The sequence below is a fragment of the Pinus tabuliformis genome, chromosome 2_2 (genome assembly GCF_031772625.1).
Source record: "Pinus tabuliformis cultivar Carrire ecotype Pingquan chromosome 2_2, CPIR1, whole genome shotgun sequence".
Taxonomy (NCBI): domain Eukaryota; kingdom Viridiplantae; phylum Streptophyta; class Pinopsida; order Pinales; family Pinaceae; genus Pinus; species Pinus tabuliformis.
In genome coordinates this window covers 253,087,812-253,113,600 of record NC_142300.1, presented here as the reverse complement: position 1 = coordinate 253,113,600, position 25,789 = coordinate 253,087,812, and the positions used below count along the sequence as shown (strand labels likewise).

General features: G+C 33.7%; 1 protein-coding gene across 2 annotated transcripts; it reads left to right on the top strand.

Moving 5' to 3' along the window:
- The first annotated feature begins 7,623 nt into the window (after positions 1 to 7,623).
- On the top strand, positions 7,624 to 8,871 carry LOC149192244 (uncharacterized). 2 transcript variants are annotated; one of them, XM_089406346.1, is made up of 3 exons: positions 7,624 to 8,004; positions 8,129 to 8,500; positions 8,746 to 8,871. In XM_089406346.1, the coding sequence occupies exons 1-3, from the start codon at positions 7,826 to 7,828 to the stop codon at positions 8,768 to 8,770; spliced, it is 576 nt and encodes a 191-aa protein (XP_089262472.1). In that variant the 5' UTR covers positions 7,624 to 7,825; the 3' UTR covers positions 8,771 to 8,871. The 2 variants fall into 2 exon arrangements, with proteins under 2 accessions (XP_089262472.1, XP_089262471.1); XM_089406345.1 differs by having other exon boundaries at positions 7,625 to 8,004; positions 8,129 to 8,871.
- Positions 8,872 to 25,789: the final 16,918 nt, after the last annotated feature.

Here is a 25,789-nt window from a genome sequence, read left to right as displayed (position 1 = left end):
TAAGTCTCATACCCAATTATTTAATGATTGTCAATATCCACCTTGTACCCAACATTTAATGTTCTGTCTGGTTGTATAAAGGTCATCAGATTTGCAAAGAAGTAAGTCTCATACCAAATTTTTAAATGATGGTTAATAACCACCTGCTTCCTAATATTTAATGTTGTTATTGGTTATAAATAAGTTGTTGGATTTCAAAGCTGCCAAAATTCAACGACATCTATACCACAAGTAACAACATTAAAATCCATTAAAATCCAACAACCTTTATATATAGTTAGTAACAACATCAATGGCTCAGTAGTAAGGTGAATATTGATAGCCATCAAATAACTGGGTATGAGATATTTATATTATCATTGAAAAAAATAAGTGAATAATTTTCAGAACTTACTAATATCTTAATTGAATTTATCAATGCATTATGAAAACATTTATCATTAATTATGAATTAAATTAATATAAAAAATATTCTATTGCAAGAGCATCGACAACAGGGTTATGGGTAAGTTGTAGACTTAAGAAAATGATGATGATGACGTGCACGAGGAGAAATCGGTACAAGTATTGCATATTTGTGATGGAAAAATGGTTAATGAATCACGTGAGAGAAGAGGTTTCTTAGAAAACAAATAGATACATTGGCTTGAAACTCATGTATTATGATAGATAGATACTCTTTTATATGGACTTCATCGTTTTCTGTGTGTTACTAACATGAAATGAGATGATGATAACGACTTAGAAAGAAGATCTGGAAAACTGAAGACTAAAAAATGACAAATGAAAAGATGTAAAAGGAATCAATTAAATATCTCTGAGGAAAGGGAAACCATTCCTATTTGTGTTGTTCAAATGAATAATGTCATGAAAAATATTGTAAGTAGAGTTATTTTAAAAATTATACATAGGAATGCGACATGGAAAAAAAGGATTGAAAATAGGGTTGAAGATTGTTTTAAAGAATCGTGGACATCTTACAAAAAGATTATAGTAGATAGTTAGGGAAGAAATAATGAAACTAATTTTTCAAATATGATGTATTCATCATGGTCATCTTATATTATATAAAGAGATCATTTGGAAGATAGTGATTCATTACTGAATGATAAAACTATAATTTTCCTTTTTGGGGAATATTGGAGCATGACCCGATGTCTCTTTCTTTGTGTGTGTTTTCAATGCACACACTTTTCTTTTTCAAATATTTAATTGAAAATTGATTGGACTTTTATAATAATAATAATAATAATATTATTATTATTAAAATAGATATAGTTATTGGATATTAAAAAGGTAAGCGATTATTATGAATTGATAGATATTTTATTTTTACATTAAAAAATTATTAGGAAAAAGTTTAAAGATCATTATAGTTTTTTTAATTTAAAAAGTCAAAAAATTTGATACAGTGGAAAATATTCAGAAAATTAAATCTAATGTGAGTATAAGATGGACAATATTAGAGAAAGTCTTCTTTATCTTCAACATTTTTAGTATGTCAAAGGTGACAAACTTTATCATCCAATGGTATTTGGGAATTGAAACTCGTGAAGCTTTGTTCTTATTTTAACAATGTTTATTGTATTCCTAACATTAGACAATATAAAGAGATATTTTCCATTTTATAGATTGGGGTTGATGACTTCCTCATAATATCTTAGTTTCATTTTTCTTCTAACTCTTTATCACTACATAATTTCTCCTTAATTTTTGAAGTAACTATAATTTTAATATTAGCCTTATTATGCAAAATGATCTCCTCCTTTATCTTCGAATGTTCTAACCAAGATTGGACAACCATATGTCTTTCTCGCTTGAGTTAGAGGTGGGGCTTTGGCTAGAGTTAAAACTAATTTCATGACACTTTTTAGCTTCGATGTTGTTTAACTCATTCTTATACATGAAATATTGAGTTATAAGCATGCTTTCAAGGGGAGAAGAAAAATTCAATTAGGAGAGTAAGATAATAAGTGTTTCCTTTATACTATATTTAAAATTATAAAAATTGTATTAAAAATTTTAATTATTTTAAAAAACTGGAATTTTGAATTTACGATCATGGTTTCCCATGTCACACTTTAATCCCACAAGTTTGAAAAATAAAAATAATAAAGAAACATAAAATAATTATCATTTTAATATAAATTAATTGGAATTTGTATTATTGATTTATATTTAAAATTACTAAAAATGTAACATTTTGATTATTTTTAAAAATTACAAATTAAATTAATTTTTAATAAAGATTCTCTCTCTCTCTCTATATATATATACTTAAAATTTGTCAATTTATAAAAATTGTTCATTTTCTCTAATTGATCATGAGGGAAACCAAATCAGTCATAATTCACAGTGCCATGTGTTTGAAATTATTTAAATTAAGTACTAAAGTATGTGACTCTCTAAATAGGTATACTAAAACCCTATAGAAATGTCTTTCTATTAGTGTATTAAGTATGTGTATTCTTCTAAAAAGCAAACATAAAAAATAAATAAAGCTATCACAATTAACCATGAGGGGTGTCCATTCGGGTGAGAGTTGATATTGAATCAACTTCATCACTAATGTGAAAGTCTAGTTTGGCCAACTTCTAGCCATCACTGAGAAGTTTCCATCCATGTTGTTAATATATTGGTGAAAAGTATCAATGCATAGGAAAAGTTCTTCTTCAGCTTCATTTCACTCAACTAAAAATTCTCCCATTATATATTAATTTTCTAGTATAAATATACAATCTACATGCATTGAGATTATTGGGAATGTAAGTTGTTTATATGAGGGACCCATTGCACAACATTATCCTCAACCTTAATGTTTGACAAGAGTTTGTTCTTGACCATTGCCTCTTCTTTTGCCTCGTCAATTTCTTCACAAAAAGGTTGGATGGTATATTACCAATCGCGGCTGGCCAATGCCTCCACATTGGCCTTAGTACAAGTGTGAGGATGGAAATCCTCCCTACTACTACATAAGATGGGGTCTGAGTGACCTCAACGATGTATAGTAGGACAAGGGAGACATGAGAAATAATTCAAGGAGCGAGTGGCCATACCAATGAATATTGACCCCTCATTAAAGCCAAGGGGGAACTGAGAGCAAGAAAGGGTTCGAGATGATGGGAAATCACAAGCTGGAGAGCGAAAAGGAAGGGAGGTGGAGATGAGAAGTTTGAGAAAACCATAGAAGAAAGTGAAAGAGAAATTGAAGGGGAAATAATTAAGTTGGAGGAGAAGCCATCTCGAATAGCATAGTAAAATATATAAACACGGAGTGAGATGATTAGATGCAAGAAAATATACCCATAGCAAGCTTCGGTTAATAATAAAAGTAGAGGCATTAGACTTCTTTTACAATGAGAGAACCAAGATTCTCATGGTCAATATAGGACTATTATCACTCTAATTGATATGATTCTTCAATATAGGACTATTATCACTCTAATTGATGTGATGTTTCACTACTAGGAAAATTATAACGGAACTAAGAGGAGGATGAAGATGAAATGACCATAATGAGATGGCTTTAGTAAGCATTATATTAAACCTCAACATATGTGTCCAAATCATGAGCATAAGAGATCGCGTCCTCCAAGTTTATTAAATAGATCATCCTCAACTCCTTATGAACACCAACAATGAGATATTTACTTTTATATTTAATTAAAAGCATTATAACAATTTAAAATTGTAATTTTCTACAAAGTGAGACGGACATAGAAATGGAGGATTGGAGGACCCTTGTCCCGGACCCTGGAAACATTAGAGGCATGATCACCCAATTTAAGCAGACCTTATACATGTATTGGCTGATGGAAAACCTGCTGGGCAAGGCTATGAAGTAGATTTTGGTGGGCATGGTTGTCACTGTCCAAGGCATGTCGAATTATAAACAAGAATTCTAGAAAGTGCAGTTTCAACTGCACAAGCAGGATATCAGACTTGGTAGAATTGAGAGGCACATCCCATGTATCTTAGAATTAAAAGAGATGCCAGGTTCGAACACCAAAGACCTAGTGCCACTCCAATCGGCTTCAACTGATCAGAATGATTAGACAATCTCCCTGTTAAGTTTGTTTATATATGCGAGTAGCTTTTACATTTCCTTATGCAAGAATATGTATAGGTAGATCTCTAGAGTATGGACATGAATCAAAGACTTATATAGTTTGGATAGAAAGACTAAAACTCTTTTGTTACTGAATTGCATACAATGTGGATAGGTGACCAACAGACTTGATTTCCCCAACCGTGCAAATTGAGACTATATAACCAATCTATGTAGTATAAATTTTCTTTATAAATGAATAAAAAAAAATCTTACCAAACTTAACAAAAAACATATTATAATTTAATGTTATTTTAACAATCTAAAATTGCAATTTCAACCCAAAAAATATTAAACCTCAACATGTGTCTCCAGATCATGAGCATAAGAGATCGCGTCCTCCAAGTTTATTAAATAGATCATCTTCAACTCCGCAACAATGGGATATTTACTTTTATATTTAATAAAAAACATTATAACGATTTAAAATTGTAATTTTAAAACATGAGAATATTAAATTTTTTCTTTTGAATCTATTCAAAACATCATATTTTCTAATCAATTATAATTAAAATAATATATATATTCAAAATATCATATTTTCTAATCATATATATATCACTTTAAACTTAAGTAAGTCTCAATGCTATATTGAATGGAATAATAATTTATTTAAAATAAGATTTTTTGGAATAATTTAATTTTCTTAAAAGGTTATCCTTATATCTAATCCTGATGAGATTTAAATTAATAATCGGATGAAAACTAAACATCGTATAAACCAATTAATCTACACTCTAATAACAACAAAAATAAATAATATATCAACAAAATTGTGGCGGTTAATTGAATTTGGTTCGTCAAAGCTTAGTTTGAAACTTAAATTTATTCCAATTTCTACAGTTTTAGTTTACTCTTAATTCCTGTTTGGTGGTTAATTAAATTTGGTTCGTCAAAGCTTGGTTTGAGACTTAAATTTATTCCAATTTCTCCAGTTTGAGTTTACTCTTAATTCTTGCCCATCCATACCATTTGTATTTTCAGTGGTGGGGTATGTGTGACGTCCGCTCCAAATAGAATCTAAAGCGGACAGACTCACAAAGCTTGACGCACCGACTCAAGTACTCTCCCCAGACTGGCATGTTCAGGTCGTGTCTGGTTTGCGTAAAGTCTTTAGGACAACCATTTTCCACTCTCGTTCGCTATCTTTGGTCCCCCGTCACCGTTAATGTACGGGAATGTATTCATATTTGTCGTGAAAATTAAGCACCAAAAAGAATATACGAAGTCTTACACCGGAGGTCAGTCTCTCCTAATGAGTCTCGACCGTACTTTATTTTCTCGACACAATAACTACAAGCATGGGACCTTTACAGCGTGAATCGAGACTTGGCATGATGGCATGTTTTGGTTAGTATTTGAAAATTCCTCGCATTTCCTAAAAAGAGGGTTGCAGCTTTCACAAAATATCACTTTGTGCAGCAATTTTATAGATAGACTGAATTAAAAATCAAACAGATCAACCAGCATCCTATGTTCTGCCCTTCACGGTACGCTTGGTTATGGACGCAAATTACGCAAATTCCATAGATATATTTATTTGCACGTATTAATCTGTAATGAATTTTTTTTTGTATTTTATAACATAAAAAGTTTCTTTATTCAAATTTCTAATTAATTAAACAAAATCTTTTAGTATATAAAAAGTTGTTTTTGTGTAGTTTTTTTTTTTTTTTAAATCAAAAAATCATGTTACCCATCTAAAACACAAAACTCAAAGTATTAGATAGCAATGAAAAGCTTGCCTGTTAAAAACCACTAGATAATTTTAATAATAATCATCCACATTGTTAATTTAGCAATTTTCTGACTGTTTTTGTTGTTTCATCCAAGGGATTACATCCTCTTAGCTTATTAGCAGCATAGTTACTAAGAATTTGGATTCGAATTAGACAGTCAAATGAAAAAAAATCATTTCCAAAAAATCAATAATATATACTTTAAACACATATTCAATAAGCAGTAGTCTTTAACGCGACTTTTTGAAAGCCTTTCCGGCTATTTTTTCCGGTGAAAATCCGGCAGTAATTTATTGGAATCCAAGTTTGATAGCTAATTTCTGCACAATGAAAGCGTCCCAGGGGTTTTTCAGGGTGCTGAATCCGAATATGCAGTTAAAAAACCATTTTAACTGCAACAAATCATGATTTCATCTCAATTTCTTCCGCCAGATTCCGTCACCGGAATCTCAAAAAGTCGCATTATAGACAACTCCTATTCAATAATATATATTTTAAAAACTTTTGGTATGTGGCTAATTTTCCCTCTAATATATTTTAAATTTTAAATAACTTTTAATTTTAGATAATAAAAAACCTTCCAAATAGAATTCACCAAAAAATATCTATACTCAACTTTTCTTTTTAAAACTTATATTTTTTTAAATTTAAATCTAAAAATTTTCCATAACTTTCAGACTTATTTATGTAAAATGTTGGATATATACATATTTAAAAAATTAATATTTAAAATTTATTTTATTCAAAATCTTTCCATATAAAAAATTAATTTATATAGAAAAATCCATTCTTTTTTATCAAAATTAGATTTTTATTGCTTTTTAGGTTCTAGGGCAAAAGTAAAATTGGGAAAAAATAAATTTCTCAATTCTAGAATTACTTACATTACAAAATAAGACTCACCTTTAAAATTGGGATCCATCATAACATGCATGAAAATCCATCATAATATGCATTTTTTCATGGTAAAATAAAAATTGCTATTTACATATAAATTTTCACTTTTTGTTGGCCCTATCCAGCAAACATTTATTCCTGTTTAGGAAAGTAGTTCCATTAGCAAAGTGATTAACAATCCATGTACTTAAATTATAAACTATAGATTTATGAATTTTGTTAATTACCTTTAATTAATTTTAGTATTTCTTTTATCTCAATTAAAACTAAATTAGTAATTATGATTAACAAAACTTATACCAAAAAAACATGAAAACTCAACAAATTTAGTAACCATGATTAACAAAACATATACCAAAAAATCATGAAAACTCTACCCATTAAACTAACCCTTAAAATTATCAATTTTTAACTGATTAAAAGCATACTTGCAAGTTAAAAATTCAAGGGCCGGCAATACAGTCCCAACTAAATCAAAGACATGGCAAAAGGCGGAGGAAGCGAGTGTTTGGTCACTCTTAAATGCGAGATCTTAACCACAGCTGTCGTGTCAACCATTCGCATCGACCTCATGTACGAATCGAAGTTTGAGCCCGGGGGAGACTTCGCATCTGATAGACGAGCGTGAGAGGACCACATATGACATGATGCAGCAACCGGAAGAAGTTGGCTGCTGCTCACCTTTTGCTTCTCCCGAACGGATGTTGTGTCAGCTTCTGCTGATACGTATATAACAACGCTGTCATAAAGTTGACTGCCTACCATAACTCTGTCATGTCCTGCGTCAGGAAGCAAGCCATGTGGCCGTTCTTTTGCTTTGGTTTGAAGCATATCATGCTAATATTGGATACAGATGCCAGAAGCCTTCTGAATTTTGACAGGTAATGGATCCACTATTGTCTTTCACCGAACCAATGTAGCAGGCCTTGATTGAGTCCAGACCTTTCCAGAGATACTGACCGAGAACTTTCCAAGCTCTTTCGATCTTTGTAGGCCTCAGCAAACGTAATGTATCTATAGTATTAAAAGTGAGGGTTATAGTATTAAGAGTGACGGTTCATTAGGCAAGGTGCATGCATCCATGGAGAAAAATAGCTGCCGCTCGAGTAGTTTGGATCTCGAAGCAAATAAAAGCCAATGCTACAGCTCTAGAAATAATACCAAGAAATGGAAGGGAAGAGAATGCTCCATGTGTGGCGACGTTGGATTTCAGGAAAGATTGTTCAGATGCCAAAGATGCAACCACCGATTTCAACACATGTGAGTCTCCGTTTTTTCACAGCAATTTCAAGAATCATAGCGTCTAATGTTCTTTTATCCACACGGCTTTCATATGATACCCTTTTGTTTTTCTTGTATGTGCATATGCCGCCACTCTTTGCAGATATTGCAGCAGATTGTACTCTGATCAGTTGGAATCAGACGGCTTAAATGTATGTGACTGGTGCCTCGACTTAGAAGAAAAGGAAAAAAATCAGAGACAGAAAAGGAATGTTGAACTGCAGGAAATGGATAGCAGGAAGGCCAAGGGGGTAGCTGCCAGTGAAGCAAGTGCCATGAAGGTAGCCGCATCGGTAACCACTGACAAACTCAGGAAGGCTAATGCTAAGCTCACGCCTAAACTCCGTGTCAAATTTGGAGGTAGCAAGGAGCCGTCGAGTCCCACACAGGACTGCGATATGTCTGATGAAAGCTGCAGAAACGTGCCCCGTACTCCTTCTCAGAGCAGCCCTACCAAAGGTGGACTGGGTCGTCGGTATAAGCTTCTCTCAGACGTGCTGTGCTGATAATTTCAATAGTTTGGGCTTCCAAATTTTTCATCAGTGATATGTTTGGGCCGGAGACAAGAAGATCATATATTTTTGTCTGACACTGAAGGGATGCGCAGTACATATTTTTTTTAAAAAAGCTAGATTTATCTATGGTATGTAACGGATACACAAAGCTGATGCGTGGTTCCGTCATGCTTTTTCTCTCTTTAATTTTTGCTTTGTTTGTCAGGTATGTTGACTGCATATGTGTGTAGATAACTCCATTTCAACGAGGAAATTCCTTGCCATTCCGGTAGACGATATCATCGCTGTATTTAAATTAAAAAGACAAAAGAGTCTTGCCGTGGAAATTTGATTCAGAAGAAATGTGAAAGTTATCATGAACTTTCTTCCTTGGGAAGCGTTAATGCACCGTATCTTCTTTATAAGGTAAGGGAGGATTGGGTTGGAATCTGGTTGGATAGATAGGGTTACAGAGTGCGTGACAAAATGATTAGTTTGGTTCTCTTAATTCTGCGTGCAATCATGTCTTCGTTCCTTGTCAAGAGCTCCAGATTTGTGGAAAACCAAGTCTGGAAAATTGGCGCCACTCGCAGCTATTAAATATTTAAACATATGGTTATTAAGTAGATGAGGCAGATTACTATTAACGAATGGCATATATGAACCGCCATGGTTTAATGTGTTTCTAGCTTGTCCATTGTCCATTGAATTGAATGAGAATATGTGATATTTAATATATAAGATGGAAAGAAAATAGCCAATCATGGATGGTTATTACGTCAGTCGATGAGGCAGGTGACTATTAACGAAGGGCAAATATGAACCACCATGGTTTAATGTGTTTGTTTAGTGTTTGTACAATGTGTTTGTTTAGTGTTTGTTTAATGTGTTTCTAGCTTGTCCATTGAATGAGAATATTGTGATATTTAAAATAATTTTTTTGGGGTTACCTTGGTTTCTTGTTATTTTTTTGTTATGTATTTTTTTTTGTTCTTTTGGTTATTTATACTATATAAATGGGAATTACATAAAAAGGAATGAGAATAATGTGATATTTAAAATTACATAAAAGGGAATGAAAATAATATGATATTTAAAATAATTTTTCTTGGTTTACCTGGGTGTTATGTATTTTTTTGTTATTTACACAACATAAAGGGGAACAAAACATACGAGGAACAAACTTTAATTCTTGAATCATTTCTATTTTGTTATTTACATTACATCTTGTTATCTTTTTGTTATTTACATTACATAAAAGGGAACAAATTTTAACTTTTCAATCATTTCTATTCTTTTATTTACACTACATAAAAGGGAACAAACTTTATGAGAATGAGAATAATGTGATATTTAAAATATTTTTTCTTGGTTTACCTTGGTGTCTTGTTATTTTTTTTTTTGCTTTTTTGGGTTATTTATACTACATAAATGGGAATTACATGAAAGGGAATGAGAATAATGTGATATTTAAAATAATTTTTCTTGGTTTACCTACATAAGGATAATGTGATATTTAAAATAATCTTTCTTGGTTTACCTTGGTGTCTTGTTATTTTTTTGTTATGTATTTTTTTGTTTTTTTTGGTTATTTATACTACATAAATGGGAATTACATAAAAGGGAATGAGAATAATGTGATATTTAAAATAATTTTACCTTGGTGTCTTGTTATTTTTTTGTTATGTATTTTTTTTATTTTTTTGGGTTATTTATACTACATAAATGGGAATTACATAAAAGGGAATGAGAATAATGTGATATTTAAAATAATTTTTCTTGGTTTACCTGGGTGTTATGTATTTTTTTTTGTTATTTACACAAAATAAAGGGGAACAAAACATACAAGGAACAAACTTTAATTCTTGAATCATTTCTATTTTGTTATTTACATTACATCTTGTTATCTTTTTGTTATTTACACTACATAAAAGGGAACAAATTTTAACTTTTCAATCATTTCTATTCTTTTATTTACACTTTACACTACATAAAAGGGAACCAACTTTAACTCATAAATAATTTCTATTTCTATTTTGTTGAGAGATTGTGGATTGAAAAGGCCATTGCCCTTTTGTGATTGAGGTTTCTACATTGTCTATAGCCCTTTTGTGATTGAGGTTTTTACATTGTTTATAGTGCTTTTAATGGAATTTGTTTTCTTTGTGATTGAGGTTTTTATATTGTTTATAGTTCATTTAATGGAATTTGATGGACAAATTCCCTATTACAAAGTGATAAACCTTGTGGATTGAAAAAGTTATTGCTCTTTTTTTATTGAGGTTTCTACATTGTCTATACCTCTTTTGTGATTGAGGTTTCTACATTGTTTATAGTGCTTTTAATGGAATTTGATGGAAAAATTCCCTATTACAAAGTGATAAACAATTAAAAATTTTCTTTATTGGTAAATATTAATTTTAATGAAATTTGATGGACAAATTCCCTATTACAAAGTGATAAACAATAAAAAAGTTATTTATTTATAAATATTAGTTAAAATATCAAAATCATAACAAACCATTAAATTTGAGTGTTTCACATTTGAAATAACTACACTGCAAATCAAAATCGTAACAAACCATTAAATTTGAAGAGTGTTTCACATATGAAATAACTACGTGGCAAGTCCATGGAGGAGAGTTCTTTTGAATGATAGAAGACTTTTTTTTGTAGCTTAACTATTGTAGTGGAGCCATACTCAATTATTTTTTTTCCAAAAAATGTGATATATATATATATATATATATATATATATATATATATATATATATATATATATATATATATATCGTTTTAAAATGAGAGGGGACATCAGACTTTATGTTTTCACAATAATCTTATTTATATCAAAATAAGATTATAATTAAAAAAAACATAAATAATACAGGAAGAGTAGTAGTAATAATATTGTTAATAGAGTTGTATTGGTGAAATGTTGTTGTAGTTATCTAACTTATCTAACTGTGAAAGGTAAAACAACTACGAACTCGAATAAATTATACCTCTTATACATGCTATGACTATGACATTAGACATGTAATCGTAAACATGCAACTATGAACTCAAACGCATTATATCTCCTATATATACTATGACTATGACATGTTGTGATGTATTTAGACAGTATCTCTTTAACCCATTAACTTCCAGTACATTATATCATTATAATTGCTTTGACCTTAAACACATTACCCCATGTGGAATAAGACAGGTTAGGATTCTAAACATGTTGTGGCACCTTTAAATGTTGACTCTTAAACCCACTAACTTTCTAATACACTATATTCTTATATTTAGCTTAACCCTATACACATTATCCCTAATGCATTAACCCCTTAACACATGTTAACACTAAATCATCATCACCCTAAATACTCTATTACTAAATCCTTATCATCTCTAACATAGTTTATGTTTGATGCACTTAACCCCTCAAAAAAAAACCACAAAACACTCTATTGCTAAATCATCATCATCTTTAACAAAGTTTGTGTTTGATGAACTATAACCCCTAAAAAAAACCACAATACAATGAATCCTCTAATTGTTACGAACCTAGATAATTTATTCCTCATAATTATAACTTGTATCATGTAACTCACTAACGCCTTTAAATCTTTGATAACCTAACCCATTATCACTCTTAACCCTCATGACCCTTAATATAATTTTCTTTTAACACATGGTGAATTCAAATAGGCTAACCCACAAATACATGAATACACGTCATCCTTAATACTTCTTGATAAATTATGGCTTTAAACACATTATCCTTCAAATATATTATAGTCCTTAACAAAAATAATCATTTATTTATTTACTAACATTGCTTGTGTTTAACATATTAACTCACTTTAACCTTTATTATTATAATATACTAACCTATAAATCCATTAATCCCATTAATCCATATTAGTAAGGGTTTAAGGGTTTATTATAATTGATTAACCATAAACTTAAGTCATCAAAATTCAACTAATATTATTTCCCTCTTTATTTTATTAAAAGATGACCTCATAAGATGGTGTCCATATAATACATGGATAACTTAAGTATTTCCATGCAAAGAAAAGAATCAACTTTGTTAACCAAGGAATGTAGTATGTGTTTGCTTGAGTAACTGGGAAACTTTCATTAGTTAGAAGAGTTGGTAGTTGATAGATCCCAGGGTACTAGAGCACTGGGCAATCAAGGGAGTGAAAAGAATTCAGGCATAGGTCCTTAGCTCTAGTGCCTAGGTCACGTGACTTAATGTGTTTAGAAATCAAATATTTAACAGCTAAAAATTGAGGTTTCGGGTGCACAAAAAATTAAGTCTTTGAAATACAATATGTTTGAATCAAGGAGCCAAATATTGAAGTTTTTAGTTATAAAACGGGATCAAAACAAATTGTGAGTGTTCTCATGCAATGACAATGGAAATACTATTGTGGACAAGTAGAGTTATAGTAATTTGTGACAGGGAGCGGTGTTGTAGAAAATCAAAATTACTTGATTTATTGTTAAGTACAAGCTAAGACAATGTGTGCACAAGAGTACTTGTCAAAGGCTGAAACTGCAAAATGTGAGAAATATGAAGCAAATGAGAAAGATATTTTGATTATTTTGAGAAAAGGATTGTTGTGTAAGAAGTTGTAGATCAGAAGGAGAATTGACATCTAAAAAAATAATTGAGAAAGAGTAGCAGAGATATGGTGAAATAACATTTGGATAAGAAAACCAGAGAGAGAGAATTTGCTACTGAGAAAGATCAGAGGAAGATAACATATATGAAATTAAAGATTTTTCTCTAAGTGAAATTAAATTGAAGTGCTTTTGGATTGAAGTGTAATATCCCCAATTTTTACATTATCTTGTGATGAGAGTGGGAGGGTTCTCGAGAGCTTATGTTAGCTAGGTCACAGGAGTTGGATTACTCCACTAGTGGGCCGGAAGGGTTTTAGAAGAGTTTTATGGATCCGACTAGGATCGCTTACCATATTTCATCATTAAGATCAATTAATCATGTTTTTCTCTTGGTTTAGTTGCATTCCGACGATTTCTGTAAATCAAAGTTATTAATGGGCAAATCAAGGCAAATCAAGCATTTTCAGGCATTAAAAGTGACTTTCACGAATTTATAAAAGTCACTTTATTAAATAGAGAAATGAAAATTACTTTTAAATATATAATTAGATGGAAAAGGTAAGTGAGTTATAAAAAGGGAAATGAAGGGGCCTCTCCTCATCCATTTTTCTTGCATTTGTGAGTTTGAGAAAGAGTTGTTGGAGAGAGTTTGAAGGAGAAACTTAGGGTTTTGGAGCCCTAGCTTCCATAGCAAACTTCAACATTGAAACTAGACACCCTAGTTTGGATTTGAGAGTGAAATCACTCAGATTTCACTATCGAAATACAAAGGAGACAAATATTTTCTAGAAATTTGAGGTAGAAGAGGTTTTATCAGTTAAATCTCTAATCCATTATTTATCATTTTCATCCTTCGGGTTGAAGAAAATTCGTGGGGGAAAAAGATTCAAGCTCATAAGCTGCCAAAGCCAAAGTTGAAGGATAACTCATTGGGAAAGCCAACCACAGAGAAATTGAGTTATTTCCCAATCATAGCTTCTAAAGAACTCGAACTAAAGGAGACCCAGTTCCACTCCAAACTGCTACTTGAATTTCTTGTGTTAGAGGTTGGTTTTCCATAGGTGAATAGAGGGGACACATATATCATTCATTCTTGGTCAAGTTTACAATTGGAAAGGAATGAAATCATTACTGAGACAAGTTGAAAATCCCTTTCTTCATTTCTCGAAGGTTTGTAGCTTATTTGTTGACTGATACGAATTGCCTAAGGCTTAAACCATTAGCAGTTTGTGGGTTCTAGGAGACTAAATTCAAGGTAGGGGATTTATTTGCCTTCAAGGGTCATGATGCCTCTATTCAAGGTTGTCAAGGGTTGGTTTATAGTGCTAGGTTGTGCACTGTCACTTTAGAGCACGCTAGAGCAACCAAAATGGTGATGGATAACACACAGTTCACTTACCTTTCACCCATTGACTAAACATGGGAGACATACTATGGATCTCTTCACTACAGGCCATCATATAATTGCATCAAGTGTTAGAACTCTACCAAGGGAGACTGAAAAATAAGTTAGTACATATTGCTAATGGATGCCATTTAAATAACATGTGTTTCCTTTTTCTTGTTCAATAGATACTCAATTTATATATATATATATATAAGAATATTGTTTGGATCGTTGTCAGGTTCAAAGGGTAAACTACAAGAAGGAAAAAATGCTTCCAAATCAAGAAGAATTGTTGGCCCAGAAATTTGAAAACTATAACAAAACCTTTGCAAAAGTGATGAAGCACATGGAAACATGGGTATCATCAAAGGCAGTAAATAGAAAAAGGAATAGCAAATCCAAAGATGAAAATGTAGTAAAGGACCAGGAAGCAAGGATTGAAGATGAAAACCATAAAAAAACCTTTTAGGACGGATTAAGAAAATTCACACCCATTGAAAATGAAGCTATCACATATTCACCACAACAGGTTAGAATGATAGTTTGGCATGAAAGGGAATAATAAATTGCTACAGAATGTTTGTCACCACTTAGTGAGATTATTGAGTTAGATGATGAGTACAAAGAAAATCATGTGGCCAAAAAAATTGATGATGATTCCCAAGAGGTGTGCAAAGATGATAACACACAAATGGTCGATGGTGCAAACTCAGTCCCGTCAGTTAATGAGGTAAATGTTGCTCGTATCTGTACTAATCCAATTGAAACTATTATAAATATGGAAATGAAAGAAGCAACTCTTATTGGTAGGTATTGAATTGAATTGCCTAATGTTTAAACAAAGATATTAGATCGATTTCTCGTGGAATTTGTGTATAGGTTTCCCATCATCTTAGAAGCACTACAAATCCTCAACAATTTATATTTGACATGAAAATCACTCAACAATTTGACTATTTTTAATATTCCCTTTTCTCGATATTATCAAAATGGTATCCTGCCAACGCTTTATGTAAGGCACTTTGGTGGGATTTATTCCATCTTCGGTGGTATTTAATATCGCCCTAGTTGGTTTATTTTATAAATTTTCCTAGTGCTAGTTCAAGGAATGGATTTAGATCTATATTTGGATCCGGGTCCTTTTTGCATCTATCGTGTCTGGTTTGAGATCGTTGGTTTCGCCGGTTGTGGGCTTCCTTACATGATTCTCAATCACGGTGGGACATGGCCGCGTTGAAGGGTTGAGGAGGCTATAAACCCTGCATAGATGTTATTGAATAGAAGGGTCATTCAGTCGTGAACCGAAGGCCGGATACTTTTGACATACATTAAGTCATTAATTCTCGATTGCAATAAGTTGTAGCACCATAATCGCAAGAGTATCATGGTTTCCTTGAAGTATCAAGATTTCTGCTACATGCCCCTGGAGACAAAATTATCAGTGTGACTGCGGTGTTGTGCACGATGGTCATTCAAGCCACATGGTCCATTGACTGGGGATATGTGGGCCGAGGTCTATGGGTGCAAGCTGCTGGGAAAGGTAGATTGTAAGGGATCGATGACCAAGGTGGGCCGTGTACGATAATTGTTCGAGTCACAAGGGCCGTTGACCAGGGACTCGTGGGGATGGGGCTGTGAGAGCATCACCCAAGCAAAGTGGACTAGGTGGGCCATGGACAGTGGTGCATTAAACATTGTGCCATCCATTTCAACGTTCGCTAGAGCTCATTAGATCCTGAAATCTTGGCAAAATTACTAAGGCAGTAGGTTATACGTCGTCTTCTCATAATATAAGGTCGATCTAGGGGTTGACCCATTCATCGATATTTTATTCCCTCATCTTTACTGAGCAAAGCCATCACTGCCAACCGTTGTAAATGTCGCACATTAGTTTTATGGGTTAATTGCCATATAAAAGTGCATTGAAGAGGGACCGCTTCAAGGCCGAATTGTTGATCGAGGGATTGTTGCTCTCTTCAATCATCAAGGAGACTCATATGTTGTGAATGGTAAGGTTGATAGGCCATATTCCTATACAGAATAGAAGATGATTCAGCCACCCTCTGGGTATTGAATAAAACCATACTCTTGTTATAGATTCTAGTTCACTGGCAAGTGGGTCGAAACCCCTAACGAATTGCCTTGAGGAGAGGATCGAGCAACTATCACAAGGAGGTCGACAGATTCACCTAGTGTCATCTGGTAAATACACCAGTATTAAGAGGCCACAAATTGATGAATTAATTCGATTGGTCTGCGGCAAGACTAAGTAGATATCTCGTTCAGTTGAGGGGTCGACACCTTTCCATTCTCGAGTGAAGCTTATAAGTGAAGCTCATAGGCCACATGAATATGTTTTTCCATAACTTCCAGAGGGGTCACATCATCACGTGTTTGTAAAATTATATGTTCAAATGGTTCGTTAAGCACGGTGAGGGTTACAAGCAAGTAGATATTTTTTTCCTAATTTTCATACTAATTCAAACTATGTTGAATTCTAGCTTGAAGTAGACGACACATGAAAGGTCATCATGGAGGGCAGATGTAAGAGAAAATTTAAAGAAATGTTTCCAAGTTGATATGTTAACCTATAAGATGCATGATGGTGTTGGTTTGGATCTTAGCATTGTTCAATTATTGATGCATCTAACGAGTGGAGATATTAGCATCATTAATAGAGATTAACTCAGGGAACATGGGACTTTATTTAGGATTCATTTGATATTACAACCATTAATAAAGACATGGGACTTGCTTCATGATTCATTTAGTTCAAGTGGAAAAATTGTCATTCAAGACTTGCCATAAGGATTAAGTCCAAATCTTTTACATGTATGATTTCAAGGGAAGTTTCTGAATGCCAAGTTTCGACTTGGAAATCGTAGTATTATGGTGGAGTGAATTCCCATTGGAGGATGAACATATTTTAGGTGGGGTGTACATATAAATTACGATTGAAGGATTTATAAGGGTTTAATACAAAGGGAAAAAATATACAAGAAGGTTTATGTGTGGGAGTTACAAGGGGTTTACATAAATGGCGTAACAAAACATATAGAAGGATAGTTTCATTGAAAATAAAGTAGGAGTTTTATTGGAAGTAGTTTCCAATATTGCTAGAAAAAAAAATGTTTGGGAAACTCATTTCTAGTTGCTGCTATTACCTTTCAAGTCGATGATTATAGTCTCTTTGGGCCAAATTTGTTGAAGTGAAATATTTAAGAAGGCATGATTGACAAAATGTTGATGTAATCTCCCTATATTTTCTTCTTTTGGTATGTGAGAAGATGGGTTGTCTTGAAGATATCTTAGAAAATAACCAAAAACTTCTTGACGAACTAGTGAATGATCCATACTTATGCAGTAATGAATCAAAATAGAGATATACACATAAACACAAAGATGCAACATAAATAAAACTTCATTTCATTAATATCAAAGAATTGAAATATGCTTACATACATAAATGGAAATAAACTAGGTTAGGTGATGGTAGCTTATCTTTGAGAAGAGATGTGGCGGCCTTTTTATTATTGAAAAACAAGGGAGAACCCTAAAAAACCAAAACCCTAACCCCAGGAGATGGAACATTGATATTTTATGGGCTTCGTTGGAGTTAGTTGGGCAACCCACTTTGTGGGGTTGTAGGTTGGTCATATTATCTCTGTTTGGCACATATGATACCTCGTTGGAAAGATCTCTCCAAGTGCTACAAGATTTTCTATAGCTAGCTTATGGTTATGGGCATGCTTCGAACCTACCCAAAAAAAAAAAAAAAAAAAAAAAAAAAAAAAAAAAAAAAAAAAAAAAAAAAAAAAAAAGAGCCTCCAGAGGTTCAAGACCCAAAAAACTGCTAAAAATTAGTAAATGCTGCTATAAACAAGGAAACTGACTAGAGGTCTAGGTAGAATTGGTGGGTGGCCACCAATATCCACTTGGATCAGTCCTCCCTCCTTAGGAAGCAATGGTCCCCATTGCGTGTAGATCCTCCATGAGGTGAGAAAATTTCTGTTGAACCTAGTCTCTAGTGAACCACTTGTCGTCGTGAAGGAGTTGGCCTGCTTTGACAACATGATATAGTTGTATTCTGTATTGGAGAGTTTTCTTGATCTATGTGTCTATGATCTGATTAGTTATGGCCTATTCCATGCAGTATGGCTTTAACTTCATTGGTGTGAGTTGTTTTGCAATGTCAAATATGTCCAACAATGGTGGAAAGTATGGTCAAAGGCAGTCCACATTGAATACTAGGTGTAGTCCAAGGAATTGTGGAATGTTGAGCGCGAAGACATTTTCCACTGAAACCTTGGCCATGGTTTATGGTCCATATTGGAGTGGGCGAAGCTTGTTGTGGGTGTTAGGTCCATATAATAATAGCGATTCCCCCATTACTATTGTCATTGTGTAGATTATTGTTATTGTTGTGCCCCTATTGTCCTCATATTGTTATTATTGCGCCCTATAGAATCCCACTATTATTATTTTTGTGCCTTTATATTATTATTGTTAGGTTAGCTTCGGTTATATTGTGACTCCTTATACTCCTATATATAGGAAGGAGGTTTTGTCATTTGAATAATCTAAGAATTGTTCATTTGTGTAATGTAAAGGAGGTTGCCCCCTCGAAGAGGCTTATTTATAAGGCATTGATCTATATTTTCTATCTTTTTGTGAGATGGTTTCATAACATTTGGTATCAGAGCTTTGGATTCTAGGGTTTCGCTACTCCAAACAGTTCATTGTGGAATTTTTGCTATAACTTTGTTTATGCGATGATTCAGAAGCTAAAAAAAACACCGTTTGAGACAAAATCGCGCTGAACCTCGAGCCCGAATTTAAGATCTTGTCTCACTATATTTTCATAGATATAATCTGAGGAAGTTAGGGTTTTTGCATACCCCCGAATTACATTCCAAACAAGTGAGCTTGGGAAAATCGTCATAACTTTCGCTCTGAGCATCAGATTGAATTTTCATAAGAAGTTACAGAAAGAGGATGGAATTTAGTTTTTTTGGGTATCATTTTTAGAACCTAAGGTTGAAATAGTGACCCACAACACGTCATACACGTTTTCTCTACTGAACTAGTCTATACTCAGGTCATCGTGGGAGATTTGGCATAACTCTTTATTGGAGAATCCAATATTGGTCAGACTTGTGGGGTTAGAAATATTTCTCAGAGCCTTACCGCAGGAAAATATTTCAGACCTTGGAGATCCACAATTACAGCGATACATGAGATTCAATATCGAGCTCCTATGAAGTGAAAATAGGTGTGTAGTTTTTTTAAATTTTTGCATAAGCTTGGTCTGAAAAATTAGTTTGAAGGAATTCAAAGGGCATAGTGAAGCATTATTATTGGTAATTGATTCCCTGAAGAAAGAAAATGGAAACAACTAGTAAGCAACCTGAAACCTCTAGCATGACTCATGAATAAGAGGAAGAAATGCAACATGATATATCAAAATTACAAGACCAAGTGCAACAAATTTTACTCGCACAAAAAGTAACAGAAGCTAAGATGGATGGTTTAAAGAAAGACATAGAAGCTAAGATGTATGGCATGGAAGCTAAGATGAATGGTTTAAAGAAAGGCATAGAAGCTAAGATGAATGACGTGGAAGCTAAGATGGATGGCATGGAAGCTAAGATGAACGGCGTGGAAGCTAAGGTGGATGATTTAAAGAAAGACATGGAAGATTTGAAGACATATTTGAAAAAATTTCTACAAGAAATTCTTACTTATGGTGAAAGGGTAGTAAAGGAAACTCATGATGAGAACAAAATAAATGTTAATCATGATTTCACAGACTCTAACGTTGGATCGAAGAACCACCATGTTCCAAATATCAATATGAGGAATTTTGATGGTAAGGATCGTAGAACATGGATATTATAGATGGAGCAATTTTTCGATCTCTAGAATGTGCAAAACACACAAAAGCTACACATTTCAACTTTATATTTGGAACCAAATCAGTTTGTATGGCATCGATGGCTTTGCTCTCATAAACAAATTGTCACTTGGGCTATTTTTACAGATGAAATGATAGCACATTATGAGGACACAAAAAGCAACACTTGATAAATCTCAAACAAAAGGGTTCAATGATGGCGCACATTGAGGACTTCCAAAAATTGAATATAAGGGTAGAAGATACTCTAGAGGAGCATAGGATTGATGTGTTCATAGAGAATTTAAAATATAACATCCAACATGAGGTTCACCTTTGGGAACTAGATTCATTGTAAAAGGCATTCAGGTTGTCAAAAAAAATGGAAATCAAAATTATGGCAACAAGGAAGCCTACCACTCACAATCATAAAGATGGAAGTGTTTTTGCTCCTAGCCATCCACAACCTACAAGGTTGACACCACAACAATTGGAAGAAAAAAGAGTCGAAGGGCTTTGTTACAGTTGTGATAGAAAATACACTAAATGTCATAAGTGTGCCGAGAAGAAAATATTTTACATAGATTGTGAAGAGGAGGAAGAAAAGGAACAAGAAACGTCAAAACAAGAGGATATACACTAGAAAAAAACCCTAGAAAAAGAATAAATGAATCCAACCATATCTTGTAATGCATTTGTTGGAATTACCACACCTCAAAGTATCAAGATAGAAAGGCATATCAAGAAGAAAAAGGTAATAGTGTTGATTGATTTGGGAAGTACCCATAATTTTATTCATTGTAAGATAGCCAAGGAATTGAATTGATTCCTATATCTAGCACGAGAGTGTCAAGTGATGGTTGCAAGTGGAGGAACCATAAATTGCTCACGAAAGTGCCATAATATGAAGTTATCCATGGGAGAATATGTATTGAATAGCCCAATTCTTTCCATTCCAATCAGTGGTGCCGATGTTGTACTAGGAGTCCAATGGCTACAATCCTAGTGTACAATAGCTTTTAATTTTCAAGAACTTTTCATGAAATTCTCTTCAGGAGGAAAGGAAGTTGAATTAAGGGGTATCGCAGGGAAACCAAGAAAGATAATCAGCTCTAACGGAATGACAAAGCTTCTAAAGAAAGAACAATGAGGCATAATTACACAGTTATGTTCACTAGAGGTTCCCACATCGAAATCATCCATTTCTCGAGATCTCCAAAAAGTATTGGACAATCATTCCAAGGTATTTGAGACTACTAAAGGCTTCCCACATATTTGTGATCATGATCATGCTATTAATTTGATTCCAAGAAGTGTTCCTCCAAACATCATGCCTTACAGATATCCCTATGTCCAAAAGAGTGAAATTGAATGTATGGTTGCAGAAATGCTAGAGGCTGGTATAATTCAACCTAGTCAAAGTTCTTTCTTTGCTCCAGTCGTATTGGTTCACAAGAAGGATGGATCATGGTGCATGTTTCCAGATTATAGGGAGCTCAAAAAGCTCACTATTAATGATAAATTTCCCATTCCTGTCATTGATGAATTATTGGATGAATTGCATGGATCAATTTACTTCACCAAGTTGGATCTTCATTCAGGATATCATCAAATCAGAATGAAGACTGAAGAAATTCCAAAAACAACATTTAGAACTCATGAGGGTCATTATGAATTTTTGGTCATGCCTTTTGGCCTTACTAATGCACCTTCTACATTTCAAGGTTTGATGAATTCCATTTTCAAACCCTTCCTTAGAAAATTTGTGTTAGTATTTTTTGATGATATACTAATCTACAGCAAGTCTTGGAAGGATCATGTCCAACATGTTAGCATGGTGCTCAAACTATTGGAGGAGAAAATATTATATGCAGAAATCTCCAAATGTTTCTTTGGAGTACAAGAGGTGGAATATCTGGGTCATATTGTATCTCATGAAGGTGTTAAGGTAGACCCTAGCAAAATTAAAACCGTTAAGGAATGGAAAATCCCCACATCCATAAAGCATCTACGAGGATTTCTCGAGTTGACAAGGTATTATCACGAGTTTGTTAAGAATTATGGGAGAATATCAGCACCTCTAACAACATTATTGAAGAAAGATGCATTTTCATGGACTCCAGAAGCAACGAAGGCCTTTGAATATCTTAAAGAGGCAATGTGCCAAACACTAGTCTTAACTACACCAGACTTCACAAAAAGCTTTATTGTGGAATGTGATGCCTCAGGAAATGAAATTAGTGTTGTTTTAAGGCAAAAAGAAATACCCATTGCTTTCAAAAGTCGTCCAATCAAAGGAAAATATTTACACAAAGCTATTTATGAGAACAAAATGTTTGCAATACTACATGCACTTAAGAAATGGTGACCCTACCTAATGGGAAGACACTTCAAGGTAAAAACAGATCATGATAGTCTTAAATACTTTTTAGAACAAACATTATCTTCAAAAGAGCAGCAAAAATGGGTCACAAAGATGTTGGGTTATGACTTTGAAATCATCTATAGAAAAGGGAAGAAAAATGTTGTGGCATATGAACTCTCAAGAAAGGATGAGGATGTGGAAGCATTTCTTTGCGCCATTTCTATTATCCAACCAGATTGGATAAATGAAGCAAGGTATGAATGAAAGAATGACAAGGAAGTGTGGGAACTCATTCAAAAGATACAACAAGATCCCAGTACATCTGATACATTTAGCTGGAAAAATGATTCGTTATGGTACAAGGATCAGTTATACTTATGTAAGAATTCACAACTCAAACAAAATTTCTGAGGGAATTTCACACCTCTCCCTTAGGAGGGCACTCAGGATTTCTAAAAACCTACCATAGGGTTAAGAGGGAATTCTTTTGGGATGGTCTTAAATCAGATATTCAAAGGTTTGTGGCAGAATGTTTGGTTTGCCAAAAAAATAAAGTTGAAACAATTAAGACCCTATGACTATTACAACCTTTATCCATTCCAAGCCAACTTTGGGAGGAGGTTTCAATGGATTTTATCACAGGTTTACCCAAGTTCGAAGGAAAGAGTGTTATCATGGTGGTAGTTGATAGACTTACCAAGTATGCACACTTTTGTGCATTATCTAATCCATTTAAAGTGAGTACAATTTCTACTTCATTTATGGAAACAATTCAAAAGCTACATGGAAATCCAAAGATTATTGTAAGTGACATAGATCCCATTTTCACTGGAAATTTTTGGACAGAATTATTTTCTTGTCTTGGTACTTAGTTAGCTCATAGATCATCTTATCATCCTAAATCTGATGGGCAAGCTAAGATAGTAAACAAATGTTTGGAAGGATATCTTCATTGCCTTGTATCTGATAAACGGACACAATGGATCAAATGGTTTCCTTTGGGTGAATGGTGGTATAACACTTCTTTCCATACTGCAAGAAAAATGACCCCATTTATGGCACTTTATGGATATCATACACCATCCGTCACATCATATTTAAGAGAAAATTATAAGGTTCAAGCAGTGCAATATCACATCGAGCATCAACAACAAGTTCTCCAACTCTTAAAAGATAACCTCCCTTGGTGCTGAATAGAATGAAACAGCAGGCAGATCAACATCGCAGCGAAAGAATTTTTAATGTAGGTGATTGGGTATTCCTACCATTACAACCATATAAACAAATGCCCCTCAAGCAAGCTAATAAGGATAATATGTTATCACCAAAGTATTATGATCTTTTTTTATCTTTTTGTGAGTTGGTTTCATAATAGTGGGGCCCATCGAGGCGTTCCTTCTATAGATGTAGCCAAACTTTGTCACCCACCTGGAACTTGTGTGGCACCCGATGTTGATCATGTCGTTGCTTGTACTTGATGAGCGTCATAAATGGGTAATTATATGGGCTCATTTTACCTCCTAATATAGTCAAATAAACCATTCTCTTAGCTTATTGTGTGATTTTTGAATTATATTCATGCTTATAGAGTGAGTTGAGTTAGTTATGATGCCATGTGGTCCAATATGTGTTTAATGTAGATTATTGATGAATTTTGTGGTCAAAGTCAAGGATCTAGTGGAAAAGTGGCAGAAATAATTCGAAGTGGACAAAGGAGAGGACTTATAGGAGGGAATCCCCCTCATTTATTACTCCTCACTTCGAATTCCCCTTCATTCAGCTTGGAGTACAAGCAGGCAAGTCATGAATTAGTAGGCAGTCGAGCAAGTGGAGGATAACTGATGATTATCTTGAGTTTTGGGAGCCAAGACTCCATGATTTTGAGGAAGTTGTTGGAAGCTTTATTTGTATAAGTATAGAGGCCTAAGGCCTCACCAGGGTCAGATTTATTTTGGGGTTTTGCCGCAATATTTCTTATGTAAACTCTGCTCAACTTCGAGCTTATTATTTTGACAGTTCATGTAATTTTGTTATTGTTTTGGAAATAAAGATGGAATCCTTTTTGAGTTAGCATTGAGTTATTTTAGATGGATGAAGCTCTTAGGTTAGGGCCCAATCCAAGCAGCCAAGTTCCTCTTTACTTGTATTTGTATGTTTCATTTCAGCTTGTAGAATAGGTTGTTACTAGATGTATTTCTTTTCTGGTTAGGAATAGGTTGCTTTTGATGGTTCAGTAGTTTTCTTCCATTTGTACTTTCTATAGCAGATAAAGTAGTGATAAAGAAAAGATCCAAAAGGCTAGCAACAGTGCCTTGGCCTCTCTTCCTCCCTTTGGGACCATTATTTGAGGCAAAGACCCTCTTGCTGCACCAAAAACACAGATTTTCCTCATTCATAGGATCTCTAGTGTTTGCAGCTTCTTAGTTTCTTCATAGTCTAGTTTAGCTTTGCTTCAAAACTTCTTCATCATGCTCATTTCCCTATTTTCAACAGTCTTCTTTCATGATTTATTTTCCTGCAATGGTTATTAGCATTTCCTTTCATAGATCATAGTTTACTTGATGCAAAAACTCTGTTGTTTAGATACACTTATTTCCTTGCTTTCTTAATCTCATTGGTTGCCTCTCAGTTGTCTATGTAGTAGATATATTCTGGAAGTAGTCTAGCCTATCATCCATCCCATTCTCCATCTGATCCATGCCCTATAGGTTTCCCAAGTCTCCCCTCAATTCTGCCTTAGTTTCCTGCATTTTCCATAGAATTCCTTCCTCTCTCCTTGAGCAGATCCTATCATCTTTCTCTCTGCTAATGATTCTTGGTAGACCCTAAGTGCCCTAACACCTCATTCCAACCTTCAATCACCATTTCCACCAACTCTCACACCCTTTAGACAACCAAAACTACTCTTGGCCTTCTCCTGTAGGCCTCCTGTAGAACATTGTTTTTCCTCCTGTAGATTTCTTGTGTCCTCTTGTAGATTTTCCTGTAGGATTTCT